Here is an 18,803-nt window from a genome sequence, read left to right on the forward strand (position 1 = left end):
CATAAACACAGACAGGCCATCTTAATTTATCTATTTATAAATTGTTGGGCTTTGTTCTTATAAAAACTGACTTTGAATTACAAATCAAATAAAAAAACAGTTTTACTAGAAAAAAATTGCATTTACATGTAAACTTTTAAAAGAAGAGTATTTTGGTACCTGATTGAATTTAGAAGAATAAACATCAAAACAAACAGCTAAAAACTTGCCCAGTTGTTATTTGAGAAAGAGGGAGGTGTTGCCTACTACCAAATAGCAACCTGTAGTTATACATCCTGCACTTTCAAGTACGTTCCAAGTTGAAAGAAGGGGAAGAGTAAACAGAAAGTACATTTTACAAATAGACAATATGTATAATAAGTGAATTAATCATGTCTTTGTGTATCTAAATAGCGTGTATCTAAACTGTAAGTATAGGGTAGCATGTTCATTCATAATTTGAGGGAGAAGAAAAGGCTTAATTGATCATTATCTCAAAACTGTTGCTAACTAATTGGAATGAATTTATTTAAGTAATCTTTTTTTATAAGGTTGAAAATAACTAGTAGAGATTCTCAATATAGGCAGTCTAATTTCTTTCACAGTGTTGTATTCTCAAGGGATGGAGTTTAAGTAGATTTTGATCTTCTTTGTAAACTTAGTGGCTAATTGTCTTGCTCAGTGTTACCATTTGCAGTATTGCATGAAAAGATTTAAGCTGGCTAGATAAAAAGTGACACATTCATTATAACGAAAGGAAAGAGAGAACTCTGGCTCCACATCTACATCTTTCATCATTGAACTGAATGCTAAAAATAAACCGTGCATTTTAAAATGCCATTGTGTTACTTTGAAGCTCAATGCTTTTGTTGCCTGCTTGTCTCTTCCTCACACCTGTTTTCATGGCTTGCTTGTTACACGTGGCAAACGGCTTAATAGCATTTTGTAATGCATACATGGAATGTAAATTTCTTCTATGAATCTGTAACAGTGCCATATGTTTATTCTTTTAGATATCAAAAACGTGCTGGAATCCATTGGTTCAAATATCACTACCTTCACGAAAACGCTCCCTGTTCAGAAGATTTTAGCAGATTTGACAATATATCTTACACAGAGTGAAGCATACGTTCAAGATTATTTTCCAGTAGTGGAGCAGTACGATTTCTACAGGTATGTACAGGAAGTAAGGCAGGAGTGAAGTGCTACCTGTTGTTAATACTTTGTAATATCTTAATGTTCTGTAAAGGCAATTAAACTATTGATGATGAACACAGTGAAACAAAGATGCTGTAAGGCAATTGTTTGTTACTGGCATTTTGGTAAAAGACAAAGCTACAGCTAATCAACAACTGGGTGTTGTTCCACTACAGAGCAAGAGGTAGTTTCTATTCTGTAGGCCTTCAGGTCTTTCTCAGAAAGGATAGACATAGGTAGATGTCGAAGATGTGATGTGTAAAGGAATGGATTGTTTCACAGTGCCTGGGCGACTTCTTATTTAGGGCTTGTTTTTGATGAGTTGCAGGTAAGTTGCAAGAGCACAGGACTGGAGAGGCCTTGAAGCCAATCCCTTTTTATTGCACCCTTTCTGCCACAGAGGAGGAGTAGCAGGGATTCAGCTTCACACCTTGTAAATCTTTGTGCACCTCTGCTTGTTCCTGCTGGTGTGTTACCTGCCCTTATGAATGCATGGGTTGACTGTACCTTGGGGAAAAACATATTCTTCCTATTTGAGACTTGTGTGACTCCTGTCACTGAGTAATAATCTCATCTTTTGAAACATAAAGCTCTTCATTTCATACCATTTAACTTTGTCCAGTTTTAGTCATTTCAGTCCTCAAGCTCATCAAGTTCTCCCTACATTCTGACACTTCAGTTGATCCTATATTGATAATTGCTTCTATCTTTGTGTCATAATCAGTTTCACTGCTACAGATTAAGTGTGCTAATGGCTTTAATGCAATGTTAAATAAATCATAGAATCATAGAATCACAGAATTGTTAAGGTTGGAAAAGACCCTTAAGATCATCGAGTCCAACCATTAACCTGTCACTGCTAGGTCCATCACTATACCATGTCCTTGAGCACCACATCTATCCGTTCTTTAAATACCTCCAGGGATGGAGACTCAACCACTTCCCTGGGTAGCCTGTTCCAATGCTTGACCACCCTTTCAGTGAAGAAGTTTTTCTTAATATCTAACCTAAACTTCCCCTGGCACAGCTTGAGGCTGTTTCCTCTTGTCCTATCACTCGTTACTAGGGAGAAGAGACCGACCCCCACCTTGCTACAACCTCCTTTCAGGTAGTTGTAGAGAGCAATAAGGTCTCCCCTCAGCCTCCTCTTCTCCAGACTAAACAACCCCAGCTCCTTCAGCCGCTCCTCAGAAGACTTGTGCTCTAGACCCTTCACCAGCTTCGTTGCCCTCCTCTGGACACGCTCCAGCACCTCGATGTCCTTCTTGTAGTGAGGGGCCCAAAACTGAACACAGCACTCGAGGTGCGGCCTCACCAGTGCCGAGTACAGGGGCACTATCACCTCCCTGGTCCTGCTGGCCACACTATTCTTGATACAAGCCAGGATGCCATTGGCCCTCTTGGCCACCTGGGCACACTGCTGGCTCATGTTCAGCTGGCTGTCAGCCAACACCCCCAGGTCCTTTTCTGCCAGGCAGCTCTCCAGCCCCTCCTCCCCAAGCCTGTAGCGCTGCATGGGGTTGTTGTGACCCAAGTGCAGGACCTGGCACTGAGCCTTGTTGCATCTCATACAGTTGGCCCCAGCTCAACAATCCAGCCTGTCCAGGTCCCTCTGTAGGGCCTTCCTACCCTCCAGCAGATTGATACTTCCACCCAACTTGGTGTCATCTGCAAACTTACTGGGGGTGCACTCGATCCCCTCATCCAGATCATTGATAAAGATATTAAACAGGAGTGGCCCCTGAGGAACACCACTCATGACCGGCCGCCAACTGGATTTGACTGCATTCACCACCACTCTCTGGGCTCAGCCATCCAGCCAGTTTTTAACCCAGCGCAGAGTGCACCCATCCAAGCCATGAGCAGCCAGCTTCTCCAGGAGAATGCTGTGGGAGACAGTGTCAAAGGCCTTACTAAAGTCCAGGTAGACAACATCCACAGCCTTCCCCTCATCCACTAAGCGGGTCACCTTGTCGTAGAAGGAGACCAGGTTAGTGAAGCAGGATCTCCCTTTCATAAACCCATGCTGGCTGGGCCTGATCCCTTGGTTGTCCCGCACTTGCTGCATAATGGCACTCAAGATGATTTGTTCCGTGACCTTCCCCGGTACCGAGGTCAGGCTGACAGGCCTGTAGTTCCCCGGATCCTCCTTCCGACCCTTCTTGTAGAGGGGCGTCACGTTTGCTAGTTTCCAGTCATCTGGGACCTCCCTGGTTGACCAGGACTGCTGATAAATGATGGAGAGTGGCTTGGCCAGCTCCTCTGCCAGCTCCCTCGGTATCCTCGGGTGGATCCCGTCTGGCCCCATGGACTTGTGAGCATCCAGGTGGAGGAGCAGGTCAGTGACTGCCACCTCTTTGACAACTGGGACTTCACTCTGCGTACTATCTCCGTCTCCCAGCTCAGGGGCCTGAAAAACCCGAGGATGACTAGCTTGACTATTAAAGACTGAGGCAAAGAAGGCATTAAGTACCTCTGCCTTCTCCTCATCCTTCGTGGCAAGGTTACCTTCTGCATCCAACAAAGGAGGGAGATTCTCCCTGGCCCTCCTTTTGTCACTGATACATTTATAAAAACTTTTTTTGTTATCTTTAACGGTGGTGACCAGTTTAAGTTCCAGCTGCGCCTTCGCCTTTCTGATCTTCTCCCTGCATATCCTCACGACATCCTTGTAATCCCCCTGAGTCGCCTTCCCCTTCTTCCAAAGGTGGTAGGCTCTCCTTTTTTTCCTGAGTTCCAGCGAAAGCTCTCTGTTCAGCCAGGCCGGTCTTCTCCCCCGCCTGCTCGACTCACAGCACATGGGGATGGCCTGCTCCTGCACCTTTGAGATTTCCTCCTTGAATAACATCCAGCATTCCTGGACTCCTTTGCCCTTCAGGACTGCCTCCCGAGGGACTCTGTTAACCAGACTCCTGAACAGCCCAAAGTCTGCCCTGCTAAGGTTCAGGGTAGCGGTCTTGCTGACCCCCTTCCTTACCTCTCCTAGAACTGAAAACTCTATCATGTCGTGGTTGCTGAGCCCAAGACATAGAAGTGAGCAGAAGACTGAACTTTAAGAACCTTGCTTATAACCTTGCCTTTAGCCCATTTCTTACCTGGCAGTTTTTGTGGTGAGCCTTAATTTGATAAATTTATCAATATTTTCTTTGAAGCTCAGATTATGTTTGATGAAATAAATATATTGCTTCATTTTCCTACAGTATGCCTCTGTTAATCTTGTATTTAGATTCAAAAAAGTGGAGAAATACATCTCATCTACTTGGCACTTAAATATCTGTTGTTGTCAAACCTAACACAGTAGTACTTGAAGTACAAATGAAACCAACAAGCCTGTAGTTGTCCAAATTATTTTCTAGCCATTCCTTAATTACAGGTGCATTATTTGTAGTTCTTAATAAGTATTCTTTTATGAATGTGCCTGTCAGCATTAATGTTTTTTTTTTCTTTTTATTGGCTGTGCGTATTCATTATGATATTCCTTCCTCTGAGTTTTCCAATTCCTGCTTTCTCTCCACAAAGAAACAGGATGGAGAAAAGGGAATTTAAGAAATATAAGCTGGGAGAAGTGGTGACGAAAGGGAAAAGGAAGAGCAGAGGGGGAATTAGGAGAGGGTGAAAGGCTAGAATGAGATATAAAATGTGTGAATAAATGATGTGCTCCAAATATGTGGACAGGTAGAACTGTTATGTGATTTAATTAATAAAAATGAAAGTTCAGTTCCTATCCAAGGTCTTTCTCCTGATCAAGTTGCATTAACTGCTCCATACATTGAAAGCATTCCAGGCACACAAAGCCTAGGTTTCAATAGCCTTAAATACAGTTATTTACAATTACAAGCCAAACACACTGTGTGCAAGAAGTAGTAAGCCTTACTTCATGTCCAATGGCCAGTCCACGTTCATAAATTTCTCCATTGCTTCTTGAATAAATTACTGTTTGAGCATCTGCCTCCGCTGACTCATTGTTTGCTGCACTTGGAGCACTCTGACACTTCGGTACAGTCCACCTGCAGTAACTGGAGTTGGGAACACCTTGTTCCTTTGATGCTTGTTCCCCAGCCCTTCAGTAGCCGCTGTCTGTAATCCAACAGCCAATTATATTCTGGCCCAAAATATATGCTAGTGTAGGAAAAGCATTTTTTCATTGCTAACATTTGCTGCTCAAACAGAATCAAGAGTGGGCCAGTTGGCAATATGATATTGCCTGATGTATTCTGCAGGTCTCCAGTGTGTTCTCTGCATGCTAATAATCAAGCACTTTGGCTTTTATTCCTTAGGTGGCTGGGTTGTCTCATTCTGTGCTGCATGGTGGTCCTGATTCTGGTCTTTTACTATCTTGGACTGCTGTGTGGCACCTGTGGCTATGATAAACATGCTTCTCCAACAACCAGAGGCTGCATCTCCAACACTGGAGGAAACTTCCTTATGGCGTAAGTTTCACTTACTGGTGAAAAATAAAATACAGGTACCTGTAGAAGGTTGTTTTTATTGTCTTTGAAGGACATATGTATAAAAAGAATTTTGTTTTGTTACCTGTGTATATGTGCTGGGAAAAAAAAGAACAAACCCAAATATTAATCTCAACGTACTTCCACTGAGGGACTTGGGGATTTTGAGTTGCTCTTTCATTGAGGATCATAGCTGAAGGATAAAACCTCTGAATCTACTGTTTTAAGGCAAGTGCTGTAGCTAATGAATTTCTATGTAAGCCCATTTGGAAACTGCAAAAACTGGGAACAGATAAATGAAAATATAAAGGGAATTTGTGGCTTTTTAGTACACTTGAGCACTAGCTCAAAAGAAAAAAAAGCCATGTGAGTTGACAAGAAACACTTGAGCACTTTAGGAGGTTTGGGGTTGCTCTTGGAAGTTCCCAGTAGTGGTTTAATGTCATTTCTGTTGGGTGCCAGAGAAGATTGCATCTGAAATCTGCCTAAAACTCTTTTTAGAGCACAATGTTAGAGAGTTGAATTTTAAAAAGAAAATTGCATGCTTCTGTGGCTCTTAACTTTGTCAAGAGTTTGTAGGCCCAATGCAAATGTGAGCGTTTTAGATGCACTTTAGCTGAAGACTTTATAGGGCTGAAATTTCAGTGTAAGATGTTTCAGAGGGCAAGAACATATTTGGAAAACAGAAGGATTTCAACCATCTAGCAGTTTTTATATCTGTTATAGCTGCTAACTGTTGGCTTCACTGTTGCCTGAAGTATATATACTTTGTTCTTAAAAGGCAAAGACTTACTCGACTTATTTCTTTTCCAGTGGCGTTGGATTCAGTTTTCTTTTCTCCTGGGTGCTGATGATTGTAGTGGTGCTCACTTTTGTCGCAGGTGGAAATGTAGAAAAACTGGTCTGTGAGCCCTTCGAAGACAAAACTTTATTCAAGGTGAAGTTATTCAAGTTACTAAACAATAAATAGAATCCCCATGAGTCCCGATGGTCTTGTCAGTTATGTATGGCATGTTATCTTTTATGGGACACTTCAAGTGAGTTTGGATCTGGTTTTACTTTCCCTTTACGCACCAAATAGAGACATTCATCCTTTCCTGGTTTAATTTGCTTTGTAATCTAAATACTGCATGCCTGTCTTCCTTTGGAGATAAATTTTTCTGTGATTCAGCATTTCTTGGTGACATAGAGCTTTAATATTCACTTTCTGCACCAGAGAGGTTGAATTCACTGTTTTGATTGTATTTCCGTTAGTGGGTGATAAGCTTAGATGTGGGTATGTGTCAAAAGATTCCATAGGCATTAATTCATTAATTGAAAACTCAGAGTTATAATAACATAACTGAATTTTGTCTTCTAGGTTTTGGATACTCCCTACCTACTAAATCAACACTGGAAAAACTATCTTTCTGGCATCCTGTTTAAAAATCCAAATATTAACTTGACTTTTGAAAAAGTGTACAGGTATTAAAGTTATGGTCAAGATTTAATTCAGTTTATACATGTTGTTTTTGTGGTATCTTCCATGCTTCATATTTCAAGCACATGCAGAAATCACACGTGTTCCAGAAGGCATTCTGATTTTCTAGTGAATCACTAGCAAAAGCAATTTTTTCCTATATATGAGTTATTAGAGGTAGTCTTAGAGTAATATTGTATAACAATACTAGTTGAGGTCTTTGAAAAAATATTTTACATCTTTGAGACCAGCAGAAATTGTTAATTACTTGCTTTCTTGTAGACAGAGCTTTAAAAAAATATAGCCAGAACTTTTTTTTTTTTTAAAGGGCTGATTTTCTTATAATATGAAACCATTGTTAATCATTCTTTTAAGGCTTGGTCCTCAAGTTGATTTTTAGGCTGATGTATGTATTTTTATTTTTATAGTGATTGCAAGGAAAACAAAGGAATTTATACTTCCCTTCAGCTAGAACACCTGTTCAATATCAATGAATTTTTAAATATTAGTATGGTAAGTAAAGAAAGTATGAGTGAGTTCATGATTATTTTTGAAGGCTGGAGAGGTGTTGGCTCTTAAACACAATATCGCATGTCTGGGTTTTGTGGGATTTTGGTTTTTATGTACAATACATCCTGCAAGGAGGCAAGAGCTGTCCAAGCTAATCTGAAAGAAAGAAATCTATTTACAAATAAGATGTTCTTTACCAGTCTCAGTGGGCCATGGAAGGTTTTCTGTTGTGTTTGGTTTTTTTTATGGGTGCTGATAACAATGTTGTTTTTAATTTTGAAGCTTGCATAGAAGGTTCAAGTGTAGCATCTTCCAAAGGCTGTTTACGGTGTTTAATGAGAGTCTTGTTCTTTATATAAAGGCCTTTCTTGGTGTGTTCTCTTCTGATTCCAGTCAGATTTATGTTGATCCAGGATACGATATGCTGTGCTCCTAAGAATGGTTCTGATTTTGGTGGGAAGGGGTTGGGATAAAATGAAATCTTTCGGTTAAGCTGTAATAATCGATGACTCATTACATGACTGTCATTACATGACTGTACTAATTTTGGGGTTGCCTATAATACTGACCTTCATTACAACAACCTCTAGGGCACCCATGTCCCATTCTGCCAGGCAGTGCACCCACACTTAATAGATACAGTCCCCACTCCAAATAATATGCAATTAAAATGAACAGGGAAGATTCACTAAGAGGGAAAACTATTTTGAGTTTCTGCAACAGAAGTGGTGAAGGCTGGGGAGGAAGTTAGGTTTCCAGATTCCTCATCTCTTGCTCTGCAGCCTGTGCAGGACAGGTAACGTATTAGATTTGGGTGCAGTACAGGAAGACTTCAGGTACCAATAGGCAAGTCATCTTTAGTCACCACTGAGCATATTTAGAGGAGTCTCATCCAGTCTTGTGACCAATACAGCAGACAGTGTCTGTCCTGGCCACAGCTGAGGTACTGAATTCTCTACGTTTTCTTGATTAGGGCCAGGGGTAGAACTTAACATTTTTAAGGATAACATTTCCCAGAGGGAAACGAGAATTCTGTTTTATCTCAGTCTCCTCTTAGGAAGGACTAACATCTATTCAGAAAAGCCTGCTTAAAACATAATGGAAGGCAAGTAATTCATTGGTATGAAGGATGCATAGGTGGGTTACAACATGGCACGGCTAGACTGTGTGGATGCTGCAGGGAAGGGAAAAATGTTACCTGGTGGATTCTGTCAAAGTAATCGAATTAAACTGATGTAAGCAAAAATCAATGTGTGCTGCTTCATGGAAGTCATGAGTCAGCAAAAGCAAGATGCTTGTGGGGGCGGGGGGCTATAGAGGAATATGCACTGGGTGCAAACTACTGTTGTGCTTGATTTTGTTTCTCTCTCAGTATACAGAAGATGTAGCACTTAAAATTGAACATATTCAGATAAACCTCAGCAAAATCATTCTGCTGGATGAAATTGGGAAGGAGAATCTTCTGAATTTCAGCTCTTCAGGAATAGAAGGGATAAACTTTGCAGCATATTTGACAGAGGTGAGACTGTAGTAAACTAGAGACAAGACTGGGACAAAGCATAAAATTAAATGTTTCTTTAACTATGGTCAAGACAGAGAAAAATTTGCTTTTATGTGAAGGGGCAGGTTTTGAAGAGTCGCAAAACTTGGAGCAAAAGCACTTCAGAAGTTAAGGTCAATAAACATTTAAAGAAATAAAGGGTAGACAATGTAGATGGTATGGTGAAGTGCAAACAGTCTGTATATGCAATAATAACATGCTCTTTTTCTTTCCCTACTTTTCACATCTTGTTTCAGATCAACAAAAGTGTTACCAAGGTTGATCTTCTGTCATTTGCTAATGACTTAGAAGCAAGAGCAGACCAGCTGGTAAGTTTAATTTACTAAGACAATAATACATAAAGTGCATTGTGTATATACTATATTAGCATAAATATATAGCCAAGTATTTAAATTTCCTATGGGAGAATTCTTGTACTTCAGACACTTGTATACATGATGCATTGTCACATAAGGAAAAACTTTCAAGAAAAATGTTGCATATGATCTGTATTTTAAATATTGCTAATTATTGATTTTTGTATGCTAACTGTTGCACAATTTCTGCTTTGGAAGTGTAGTTTCTTGAATTCCACTGTTTGCTTAAGAAATGAGGGGAATATTCTGTTTGAGTATTTCCTGTGATGCTGTCTACATTTTAGGGTCCCAGTTGGAAAAAAAATTGGTTAGATCATAATGGAAAAGATGATTTGAATTAATTTGCCTTCAGTTGGTGAGCAAAAGATTTTGCAATTAGCAATAAAATTAATACTGTGGCAGCTCATAAGGGCTCTAATGAGAACTGGGGCTCCATTGTGGAGGGAGAATGCACAAAAGAGATCCTGTCTGCTCTGAAGGGCTTCTTGAATGCAGGCACATGGACAATGATCAGAGGGTATAGCTACAACATTGCCCACAAATGAATCTGCAGAATGACACAGCTGTGTTAACAGATAGTGAATATTCAGTTGATATGTTTGTATGCATGTCAAGGTCACTTTCTATTTATTTTTCAAAATGAGAGTCATAGTTTGGACACTAGATTGGACGCAGGCCCAAGACAGATTCCTGCATTGAGATGTGGGAGAAAGAGTTATGCTGTACATGTGCTACAATCACTTCAATCGCTAAGGGACACAGACAGCAGAGTGAGACTCTGCTATTTGGAATTTATCAGATATCCATCCATCCTCTAGGGAGAGGAGAGCACCAGTAGAGGCTGCTAGTGTGTTTACTCGAGCTTTTTATATAATTTGATCACACCTGCTGCGTATTTTTTTTCCTGCTACACATAAACTCATGTCAAGGTTAGGCTGCTCTTGGGTTTTTTGTATTGTAGTTAGCATCCTGTCCAAGCACCCTGGATGAGCTGCACATTGCCTGTTTACTCATGTGAGTTGTCTGCTAACTTAGATACCAGTAGCTTTTGCCACACTTCACTCCCATTTTCAATTTTTACTGTGTCATTTTGAAGGTTTTATAGGTGGGGAGTTTTTGCTGCTGTTTTGGGGCTATTTCTAAGTGAAAGTTGAGGTTCTTCAAACACGTTATATAGAATTGCCTCTGAGATGTCTCTTTAAAGGTATATTCTACATAGCTCCATAAAGGAAAATATATTGTGCTGGTAGATTGGTTTTCATTATTTTTTGTAATAGAATCTAAAGGAAGCAAGAGAATTGAGAATAGATCAGGCAGAGTAATTTCTTCATATAAAGAAAAGTACAATATTAAATGTGTTCACTGTCACAAAACCAAAAAACAAACAAACTGAACCCCCAGAAAACCCCACAGCAATACGACATATTACAAAAGTTAGATTGTTTCAAAATTGATACTGGTTTCCAAGGATATTTTATAATCCCACTTTGTTATTAGTGATAGCTTTTAAAGTTTACAAGAGCAATCAATTAAAAACATAATTAAAAATTTTTGAATGAATTAACTTTGGGTGTATAGTTTGCATTTTCTGGCACCTTATGCAAAGTTGAATATATGTTTTTACACTGGAAGGAGAAAATGGAATAAAACTGGCATAAAACCAAGGGGTTAGGGTATGGAGGAGGGAGCAATACCACTGACAGATGTTATTAGGTAAGTGGGTTCAGCTTGTCAGTACAGCAGAGGAAGCATCCTGAAGCTGCTCAGTGACCACAGCTGACCGCTTGCCTGAACACTTCACATGAAGCAGACGCATCTCTGAGCGCTGAGGTCTGCCACTGTGATACTTCCAAAGTGGAGTTAGCAGTGCGTATTCACTGCGTATTCACTGTGTATGCAGGGAGCCAAGTGATTCTGCCAGCAAAAGGAAATGGAAAAGAAAAGTATTTCTGAGAGCAAAATCAAATTTTACAGTATTTTGCAGCAAGTGGGAGCTCCAGGCAGGCATTCAGACTTGAAAATCAGAGCACAAACTCGTATCTTCTGACTGAAAGGCAGGAGCCACAAAAATGAAAAATACCCTTCACAGACACCTTTCCAAGTTACTGGCTGAAAATATTTAAACTTCTGTGCCCCTCAGAAAGCAGAGTGCCTCAGGGTGATGTCCACAGTGCCCAAAACAAAGGCAAGTACCCATGACTGGGAAATGCTTGTCCCAGCTGGGGTGCTGTGCTGTGCTGCAGGGTTCTTGTGCTGAAGTCTAGCTCCTGGCGAGTGAGAGGGGGATGTGCTCACTCTTCTGTATTTAAAATGACTTAGTGCACCATGTGAAAATTCTCTTTGGTTAAATCTGTGCTGATAATGTTATAGCTAGAAAAGTAATACATTATACATCTGTTCTGGTGCTGAGGTTTGAGTTATTAATATGGTGGTTTTTTTCCCTCCTTGTGTTGAGGAATTCAATTTGCCATATCTCATTGTTAGCATCAGCTGTTCTGCAGTGGATGAGTATAATGTGCAACTCATTGTTTTTTGCTTTGTTGGAAAGCTTTGAGAGTACTGAACAATACTGCATAATTGCATTTTTTGCAGCCAAAAGGAGCACTGGAAAATGCCTTAAAAGGACATGCAAACAACATTCGAATGATTCATAGCCAGCAAGTCGTTCCACTAGAGCAAGCTATGGTAAAATATTAAAGCAATATTAAAACGTATTTGTAGAAAATATGAATGTCTAAATCTCTTAAATACAGTTTAGAAAGCTGGACTTCTGCTATTATATAAGCACAGATCGCATTTGCATTGTGTCACTGAAGCGTGATCTGGTTAAAGTTTAATAAATAGTTTTCCTACTTAGAAAACTACTACTTTATAATACTGTCTAAAATCATTACCTTTTTCTTCCCCATTTTTTTCTGTATCTATTCGTGATTATCTATGAATAAAAGAGGAACCAGGGGAGAACTTTACAAAATTCTAACCCTAATTCACTTATTTTCTTTTTTGCTTGCCATTTGTTTTCAGTAATAAAAGCAGTTATCACTTTCACACTTTTATTTCTTGGAGTCAGCAATCACCTAACAGCATTGGAATTGGAAACTCCTGACAGTAGTATTTAGAGCCAAAGAAAAATCTTTTTTATTGATGCTATAAAAGATGTGAAAGGGCTGCTTCTGCCCGATTTTGCTAGGCACTGATTGTATAGTATCAAGCTGTGAATCTCATACATGCTAGGTGTTGCTTTTTCCTCTACATAACACAAAGACTTTTAGTTTATCCTAGCATCTGATACAGTATTTCTGCCCCTGTCAAAGTCCTCTTGTAGAAAAGCATTAGGTCTTCTGTTCCACTCTGATTCTGTGCTGTTCTTTCCTAATTAACTCCTAATTATTCTCATCTCTTTTTCCTTTTACAAAACTGACTGTCAAGAAATATGTTAAAGCTAGGGTAAGTGCTTTTTCCCTTCTGAAATGGCACAATATAGAATTCTCTGAACATTTGGTTCTGACTTTAACTGTTCTCTCTTCCCTCCAAATAAATCTTATTCAGTTTATTGCTACTAACTTTAGTTAAATCTGAAGTCTTCCAGTACACAATTCATAACTGCTTAGTGCTGTCAGTGAAATACTGATTCAGTGATTAAAAACACAGTATGTTAGTTGTATTATGACTGTATTATTAACTGTATATATTACTATATATAATGTGATATGTTGTATTAGAAACAAATAATCTATAGAAGATCAAAGCAGGCATATAATGTTAAAACAGGGGAGCTCTCACCTGTAGTAATTACTTGAATCTCTCCCCCCTGCTCCTTTCCAACAGAGCACTTTAAATCAGAGCATTAGGTTACTGAAGAGGACATCATCTGAACTTACGGTAAGCTTTTCTTTCTGGCAACAGGAACATTTTAATGTGTTTTAAATCCATCTGCCACATATGTAGGGCATATATTTTCAGTACAGCTTTTTCTGTTTCTAGCTGTTCTGTTATTGGAAGAGATTGTAATGCATTGAGGTAGTAACAGGGATTTAGATCTCTCTTCTGCACAGCTTTTTCTACCCTGTCTTTCCCTTCCTTATAGAGGAGAGAAAAAAAAAAAAAAAAAAAAGAACGTTTGGGATATTTTTTGAAGTATGAATTGTAAACTTAATTGTCATGTGATAAAATAGACTTCAGTACAGTTCCATATACTGTGTTATTCATGTTCCTAAAAATGTAGTTGTTTTTTCAAGAATCTTTGAATGCAGAACTGGGGCAGGGGGGACACAACAACAACCAAGAAACAAAACACAAAAATACAACTGAGAAAAGAGAGCTTTGTGATTCACATCCTTAACCACCTCTTGTCCAACGTCCAGCTCCCACTGGGGCCTGTTTCTTTAGCATTGTACTCGTTATCTTCCTGCTTCTGCAGCACCAGCCTCGCTGTGGGAACCTGGATCTGTATAGAGGCTTCCCCAGGGCAGCCCACGTTTCCCCTCCCTCAGCTAGTGCCTGCACCACAATGAGACCAGCTGCCTTCAGAGAATGAGCAACAGGATGGTTACTTTTCTGGCAGCAAAGCTTTCTGTCGCCACCAGCCTGCCTTGGCTCTGGTAGCAAGAATCCAGCCACGCTAGCTAGCCCTTAGAGTCACAGTCACAACAGCTTCATGGGCCATACCTACCTCAGTTCTTCCCATTAAGGTTTTCACCCACCCACACCAGCAGACCAGCTAGATTTCTTTTAGAATCTGTGAGTTGAACCTGGAAGGGGAAGTAAGAAGCCATGAAATAAGGTGTTGATAAGAAAAGGATGATGTTTGACCCTTAAGTATGTTTAAGAAACGTTTGTATGTACATTATCCTTTGTGTGTGTTCTTTGAGAGACTTTATGGGATTGTACATAGTAGAAGTGGTGTCTCAATCATTTTGAATATTGATTAGCAGCATATTCTAGCTGTGTAGAATCGTACACTAGTAATCAAGAGTTGTGATAGTATATGGCCTACTGTTTTCTTCCTGTGCACTGAAAAGAGAAAGAGAATGGAAGAGAAAGCTGATGTAGTATATAAATTAGTCACATAGGTTCCAGGAAAAGATACTGTTTGTAACCACTGATACCTTCCTTTTTTAGTAGTGTCAGATGATCATGAATCCTTAGGCAGGCTCATGTTCTGTCTGGAATTGCATGTTTTGTCAGGTTTTGACAGGACAGTGATGCTGGTTTATCAAGAGACTAGGTTCCCGACAATGGCTGCAGACCCATTGTAACAGCCTGAAAGGGATTTATTTATATTAAATGCTGTCTTTTCCTCTCCAGGTTAAGGTGAAAAATGTCATTAGCGCTGTTAATGCTGCCCAGCTTCTCATAAATAACAATGCTTCTCTAGTTATTGTCCAGGTAAGCTTTATTTGATTAAAGTGCATTAATTTATGATGTCATGGAGATAGAGGTTCACTTACTTTTGTCTGTTCCTAGGAGACAAAAAAGTACATGGATACCATAGTTGGCTACTTTGAGCAATATATTGAGTGGGTCAAGGAGTCGGTAAGGTGCATTTACTTCATTGAGAGAAGCTGTGTTTATTTAGCTTTTTTTTTTTTTTAATAATTAAAATGTTACTTTGATAGTATGTCTTATAGTTTCAGTTTGTAAGATATTCGTACTTATTATGAAGGGGAAAACTTGTCTTCTATAAATAGTTTTGTTGTGTTTGAAGTAGAATAGAAATGATGAGTTGTGTTGATTGGAATAAAATGCAAATTTAACGTAGTATCATTTTTCCGGGGCTAGCCTGAAATCTACCATTTGTGCTGATATTGCACCGAGCCTGACCCTGCTTAGTTCAAATTGATGTCATTAGCATTTTATTTTATTTTTCTTTCTTTAGCTGCAGCCTTTGAGAAAGTAAGTTGATGTTTTAAAGATGTGTATGTTCAGTTGATAGCATATCCCACTGGAATTTAGTTTGAATTTGGATAGGGTGAGACATAACAATTTACTAAACAGTATCTGTAACTGTAAGCAAGTTTTGAGATTCTTATTTTATTCTGTTAGATACTTCAAACTGTATTTTTTTTTTTTAATCTGTCTTTCAGATTGCCATGGAGGTAGCAGCATGCAAGCCTATTGCCAATGTGATAGATACAGCAGTAGATATTTTTTTATGCAGCTATATAACTGATTCTGTGGTAAGAAATATTTTCTGTTACTCAAAATTGGGGCATCAAGTGGGAAATTCTTTGAACATAAATCTGCATTTAATTATTCTGGCTAGACTATTCTGAAGTATGATAATAAATCATCCCATCCAAAGTTATGCAAGGAAAAAATGTTCTGATCTGGATCAAGTCCAAAGCCAAACCAGTGCTGGACTTGTTTTAGGTTCCCATTAAACTTAGGCTTCTATTAGCAAGAATTCTGTAAAATTAATTGTTCTTACTAAATTTCTTCCAACATGAATTGCAAAGTAAATACAATACTACTGGTTTGGAATAAAAATTCTGGAAACAGTGGGTTTCAGCTTGATTGCTTGATTCTGAACCACCTTGAAATGGAAAAGCATAAAGACCTGAAGTTTCAGCTGTAACCATTTCTAATTTAAAGGGATGGGGCAGGGGCAGGGGCAGGAAGTGAGTGAGAAATACCAGGGAAAAACTTTCTCAAGTATCTTTCCTGGAATCTAGAAAACCTGAATGAGATTTTATCACTTGACTTGTAGCAGACAGATCTTGATTCATTCCTGTACAGCCGAGACTTTGAGCATGACTGGTAGCACTATATAAGGGCAATATCGGCTTTTTCATCTTGCTAAAACAGCTTGGAAAGAGGACAGCATGTATTAAAAATAGAAAAAAGAAATCACGTGGCTGAAAAACCACCTAAAACATCTTCTAGCTATTATTTAGCTTTATGGCACTTTTAGCCAGATCCTAATCATACCAACAGTAAATGCACGTAATCAGTCAAAGCCAAAGCACTCTAACCTTGATAATGCTTAACCATGAAAACCTCCTAACCTGCCAGAATCATGTTGTACTCATTGATTATCTCATATGTTACAGAGCTTCTGTTCTCCTTTGTGTAGCCACTAACCATCTGGTGGGAGATGGACCACGATTTTCCTGATGATAGAACTTAGCTGAGTCATTTATAAGTCAAAATGCCTCCAGCCAATACAAATCAAATTTGAAAAATCATCATTTTAACATCTGGCGATAACTCAGTTCAACTGTATGATAATGGAATTAGTTACACAAACAGGCTGTAGTTAGCAAGTTAAAAAGTACCTTGAGAAAGTGCTGGAAACTCAGATTTTGACAAGAACTTCAAGAAAGACAAATGAAGTACTTAAAATATCAAGAAAGGAAAAAGAAATAATGTGGCTAGTAAATTAATGCTGAGACACAAAATTACTTTCTAGCCTAAGGCTGACTACGTTGAAATGACGACGACTTCTATGGTTGTGTAGGTTTGAGCAACTTTGGGCATATTCCTGTTTGGTTACATTTGTAAGATGGTGGTGTTCTTACTTCAGTTCATATTGACAGTGGAGAATGCTTAACGTGCCCTGTTCCACACTAGTATAAGGAGCCTCAGATAGTCCACAAGACCAATGCCGCTGATTTCTCCTGTGTTCCCCCAGTAACAATGCTTAGAATATCAAGCAAGGATTAAGTGCTTTTCTGATAAATTTTCTCTGTGATCTTTTTTCCTGGATTTTGCTTTGTTTCAGAATACCTTCTGGTTTGGTTTGGGAGGCTCTTTGATATTTTTAATTCCTGCCATAATTTTTGCTGTAAAACTCTCCAAATACTATCGCAGAATGGATACAGAGGATGTATATGATGAGTAAGTATATACTCCTAAGTAAGCTAAATGGCAAAGGTTTTTTTTCTAGAGTCTCACATGAATGCACTATAATCCTTAAACTTTGTGTGCTGTCAGATTAGAACTGCATGTTCCTGTGAAATACTGCAGGTTTGGGTTGGTGCCTGCAAAGTGCTTCATGCAGGTGGGCTTTGGTTGCCTTGACTTGCCGTGGTTCTATGCAGATATTGCCAGCTCTGCCTTTGAGAAACTTGTTTTGGAGTGAGGTCTTCAGAGCTTTGTGTACAGCATTTATATAAACATCTTCCAAATGTCCAAGTGATTAGCTTTGCTAAGTAACTTGTTCAGGTGAAGTATGCCTGCTTTGTAATCTCGTTGAATTAATTATTTGCTTTCTTACTGTCTTAGTTATTCCTAACCAGTCTTTTCCTTTTTCAATTGCAGTTCCTCTGTCTCAGGGACTTGGCATTTTACTTTATGATAACTGTTCTTACATATTTTCCCATCAGTTTTGTTTTTACTGTTTTCTACTCTTTGTTTTGCTCCTTTTTCAGTTAGCCTGTGCACTGCATTTCTCAAATTCCACACTGGTCGTTTTCCATTACACATTTACAAGTCAGGAGAGCAGAAACAGGCACATACAGCTAAAATTACTCACTTATTAGTGTCATGTTAATTACTCCTCCTTTTCTGTGTTTTTTAGTGTTGAAACTATACCCATGAAAACGTAAGACATTTTTGCTGGTATTTGTTAAAATTATTTTATTGAGGTGGGAGGGTTTGTATTTTTAATGAAACTTGTTACTTCAAAAGAGGTAACATGTTCTGTTTCACTAGACTTTATATTAGAGTATCCAACTCAGCAAGAATAATAAAATAATAAATTAATTTTTGGAGAACGTGGAAAGATTAAAAACGTAAAATTATAGTTATGCCATAACTCCTGAATGTTACAAAGGAAAAGTCATCTTCTATTGTACAGACACCGTTTATCTTTGCATATAATACCACCATCCATGTACCTGTCTTAGAAGCCATACTGTACATAGTGCATCTTATAGTTAACATGGTCTTTCTTGGTGTATTTATTTTATTACAGTACAGAAAATGGTAATAATGGTTATCATAAAGAGCATTTATATGGTATACACAATCCTGTTTTTACAAGGTAAACCAAGTCTGAAACTGCATGCCTTCATGTGTCCTTACTTAATCTACTATATTAATCACCTATCCAATTTTCTGCACGTTTTAAAGTGAATCACTTAATTCTCTATGTATGTTTTTTTGCATGATTAGTCACTATAGCAAATGCTGTATGATTTCTATTTCTCCAATATTCTTTACATAACAGCAGATATTGTAGTAATTTCCAGCAACTTAACAAAGCAATTGCCTAAATTTGATCTTAAAATCTAGGTAATTAGGTATTTATTTGGCGCAGTGGGTGGTCCTAAATTGATAAACATGTTAAA

General features: G+C 38.7%; 1 protein-coding gene across 1 annotated transcript in view; it reads left to right on the plus strand.

Annotated features, from left to right (window-relative positions):
* The window catches only part of PROM1 (prominin 1), a gene marked incomplete at its 3' end in the record, with an annotated part of 57,357 nt that extends 38,857 nt beyond the window's left edge, over positions 1-18,500 (plus strand). Inside the window, exons 11-26 of the mRNA XM_082315243.1 lie at positions 993-1,152; positions 5,454-5,606; positions 6,438-6,561; positions 6,985-7,088; positions 7,512-7,596; positions 8,966-9,112; positions 9,391-9,462; positions 12,103-12,195; positions 12,940-12,957; positions 13,339-13,392; positions 14,818-14,898; positions 14,977-15,045; positions 15,597-15,689; positions 17,234-17,349; positions 18,032-18,055; positions 18,428-18,500. Of these exons, the coding sequence (XP_082171369.1) occupies positions 993-1,152; positions 5,454-5,606; positions 6,438-6,561; positions 6,985-7,088; positions 7,512-7,596; positions 8,966-9,112; positions 9,391-9,462; positions 12,103-12,195; positions 12,940-12,957; positions 13,339-13,392; positions 14,818-14,898; positions 14,977-15,045; positions 15,597-15,689; positions 17,234-17,349; positions 18,032-18,055; positions 18,428-18,500 (1,466 nt within the window). The remainder of the gene's footprint in view (positions 1-992; positions 1,153-5,453; positions 5,607-6,437; positions 6,562-6,984; positions 7,089-7,511; positions 7,597-8,965; positions 9,113-9,390; positions 9,463-12,102; positions 12,196-12,939; positions 12,958-13,338; positions 13,393-14,817; positions 14,899-14,976; positions 15,046-15,596; positions 15,690-17,233; positions 17,350-18,031; positions 18,056-18,427) is intronic.
* Positions 18,501-18,803: the final 303 nt, after the last annotated feature.

The sequence above is a fragment of the Platalea leucorodia genome, assembly GCF_965183815.1.
Source record: "Platalea leucorodia genome assembly, chromosome: 6".
Classification (NCBI taxonomy): domain Eukaryota; kingdom Metazoa; phylum Chordata; class Aves; order Pelecaniformes; family Threskiornithidae; genus Platalea; species Platalea leucorodia.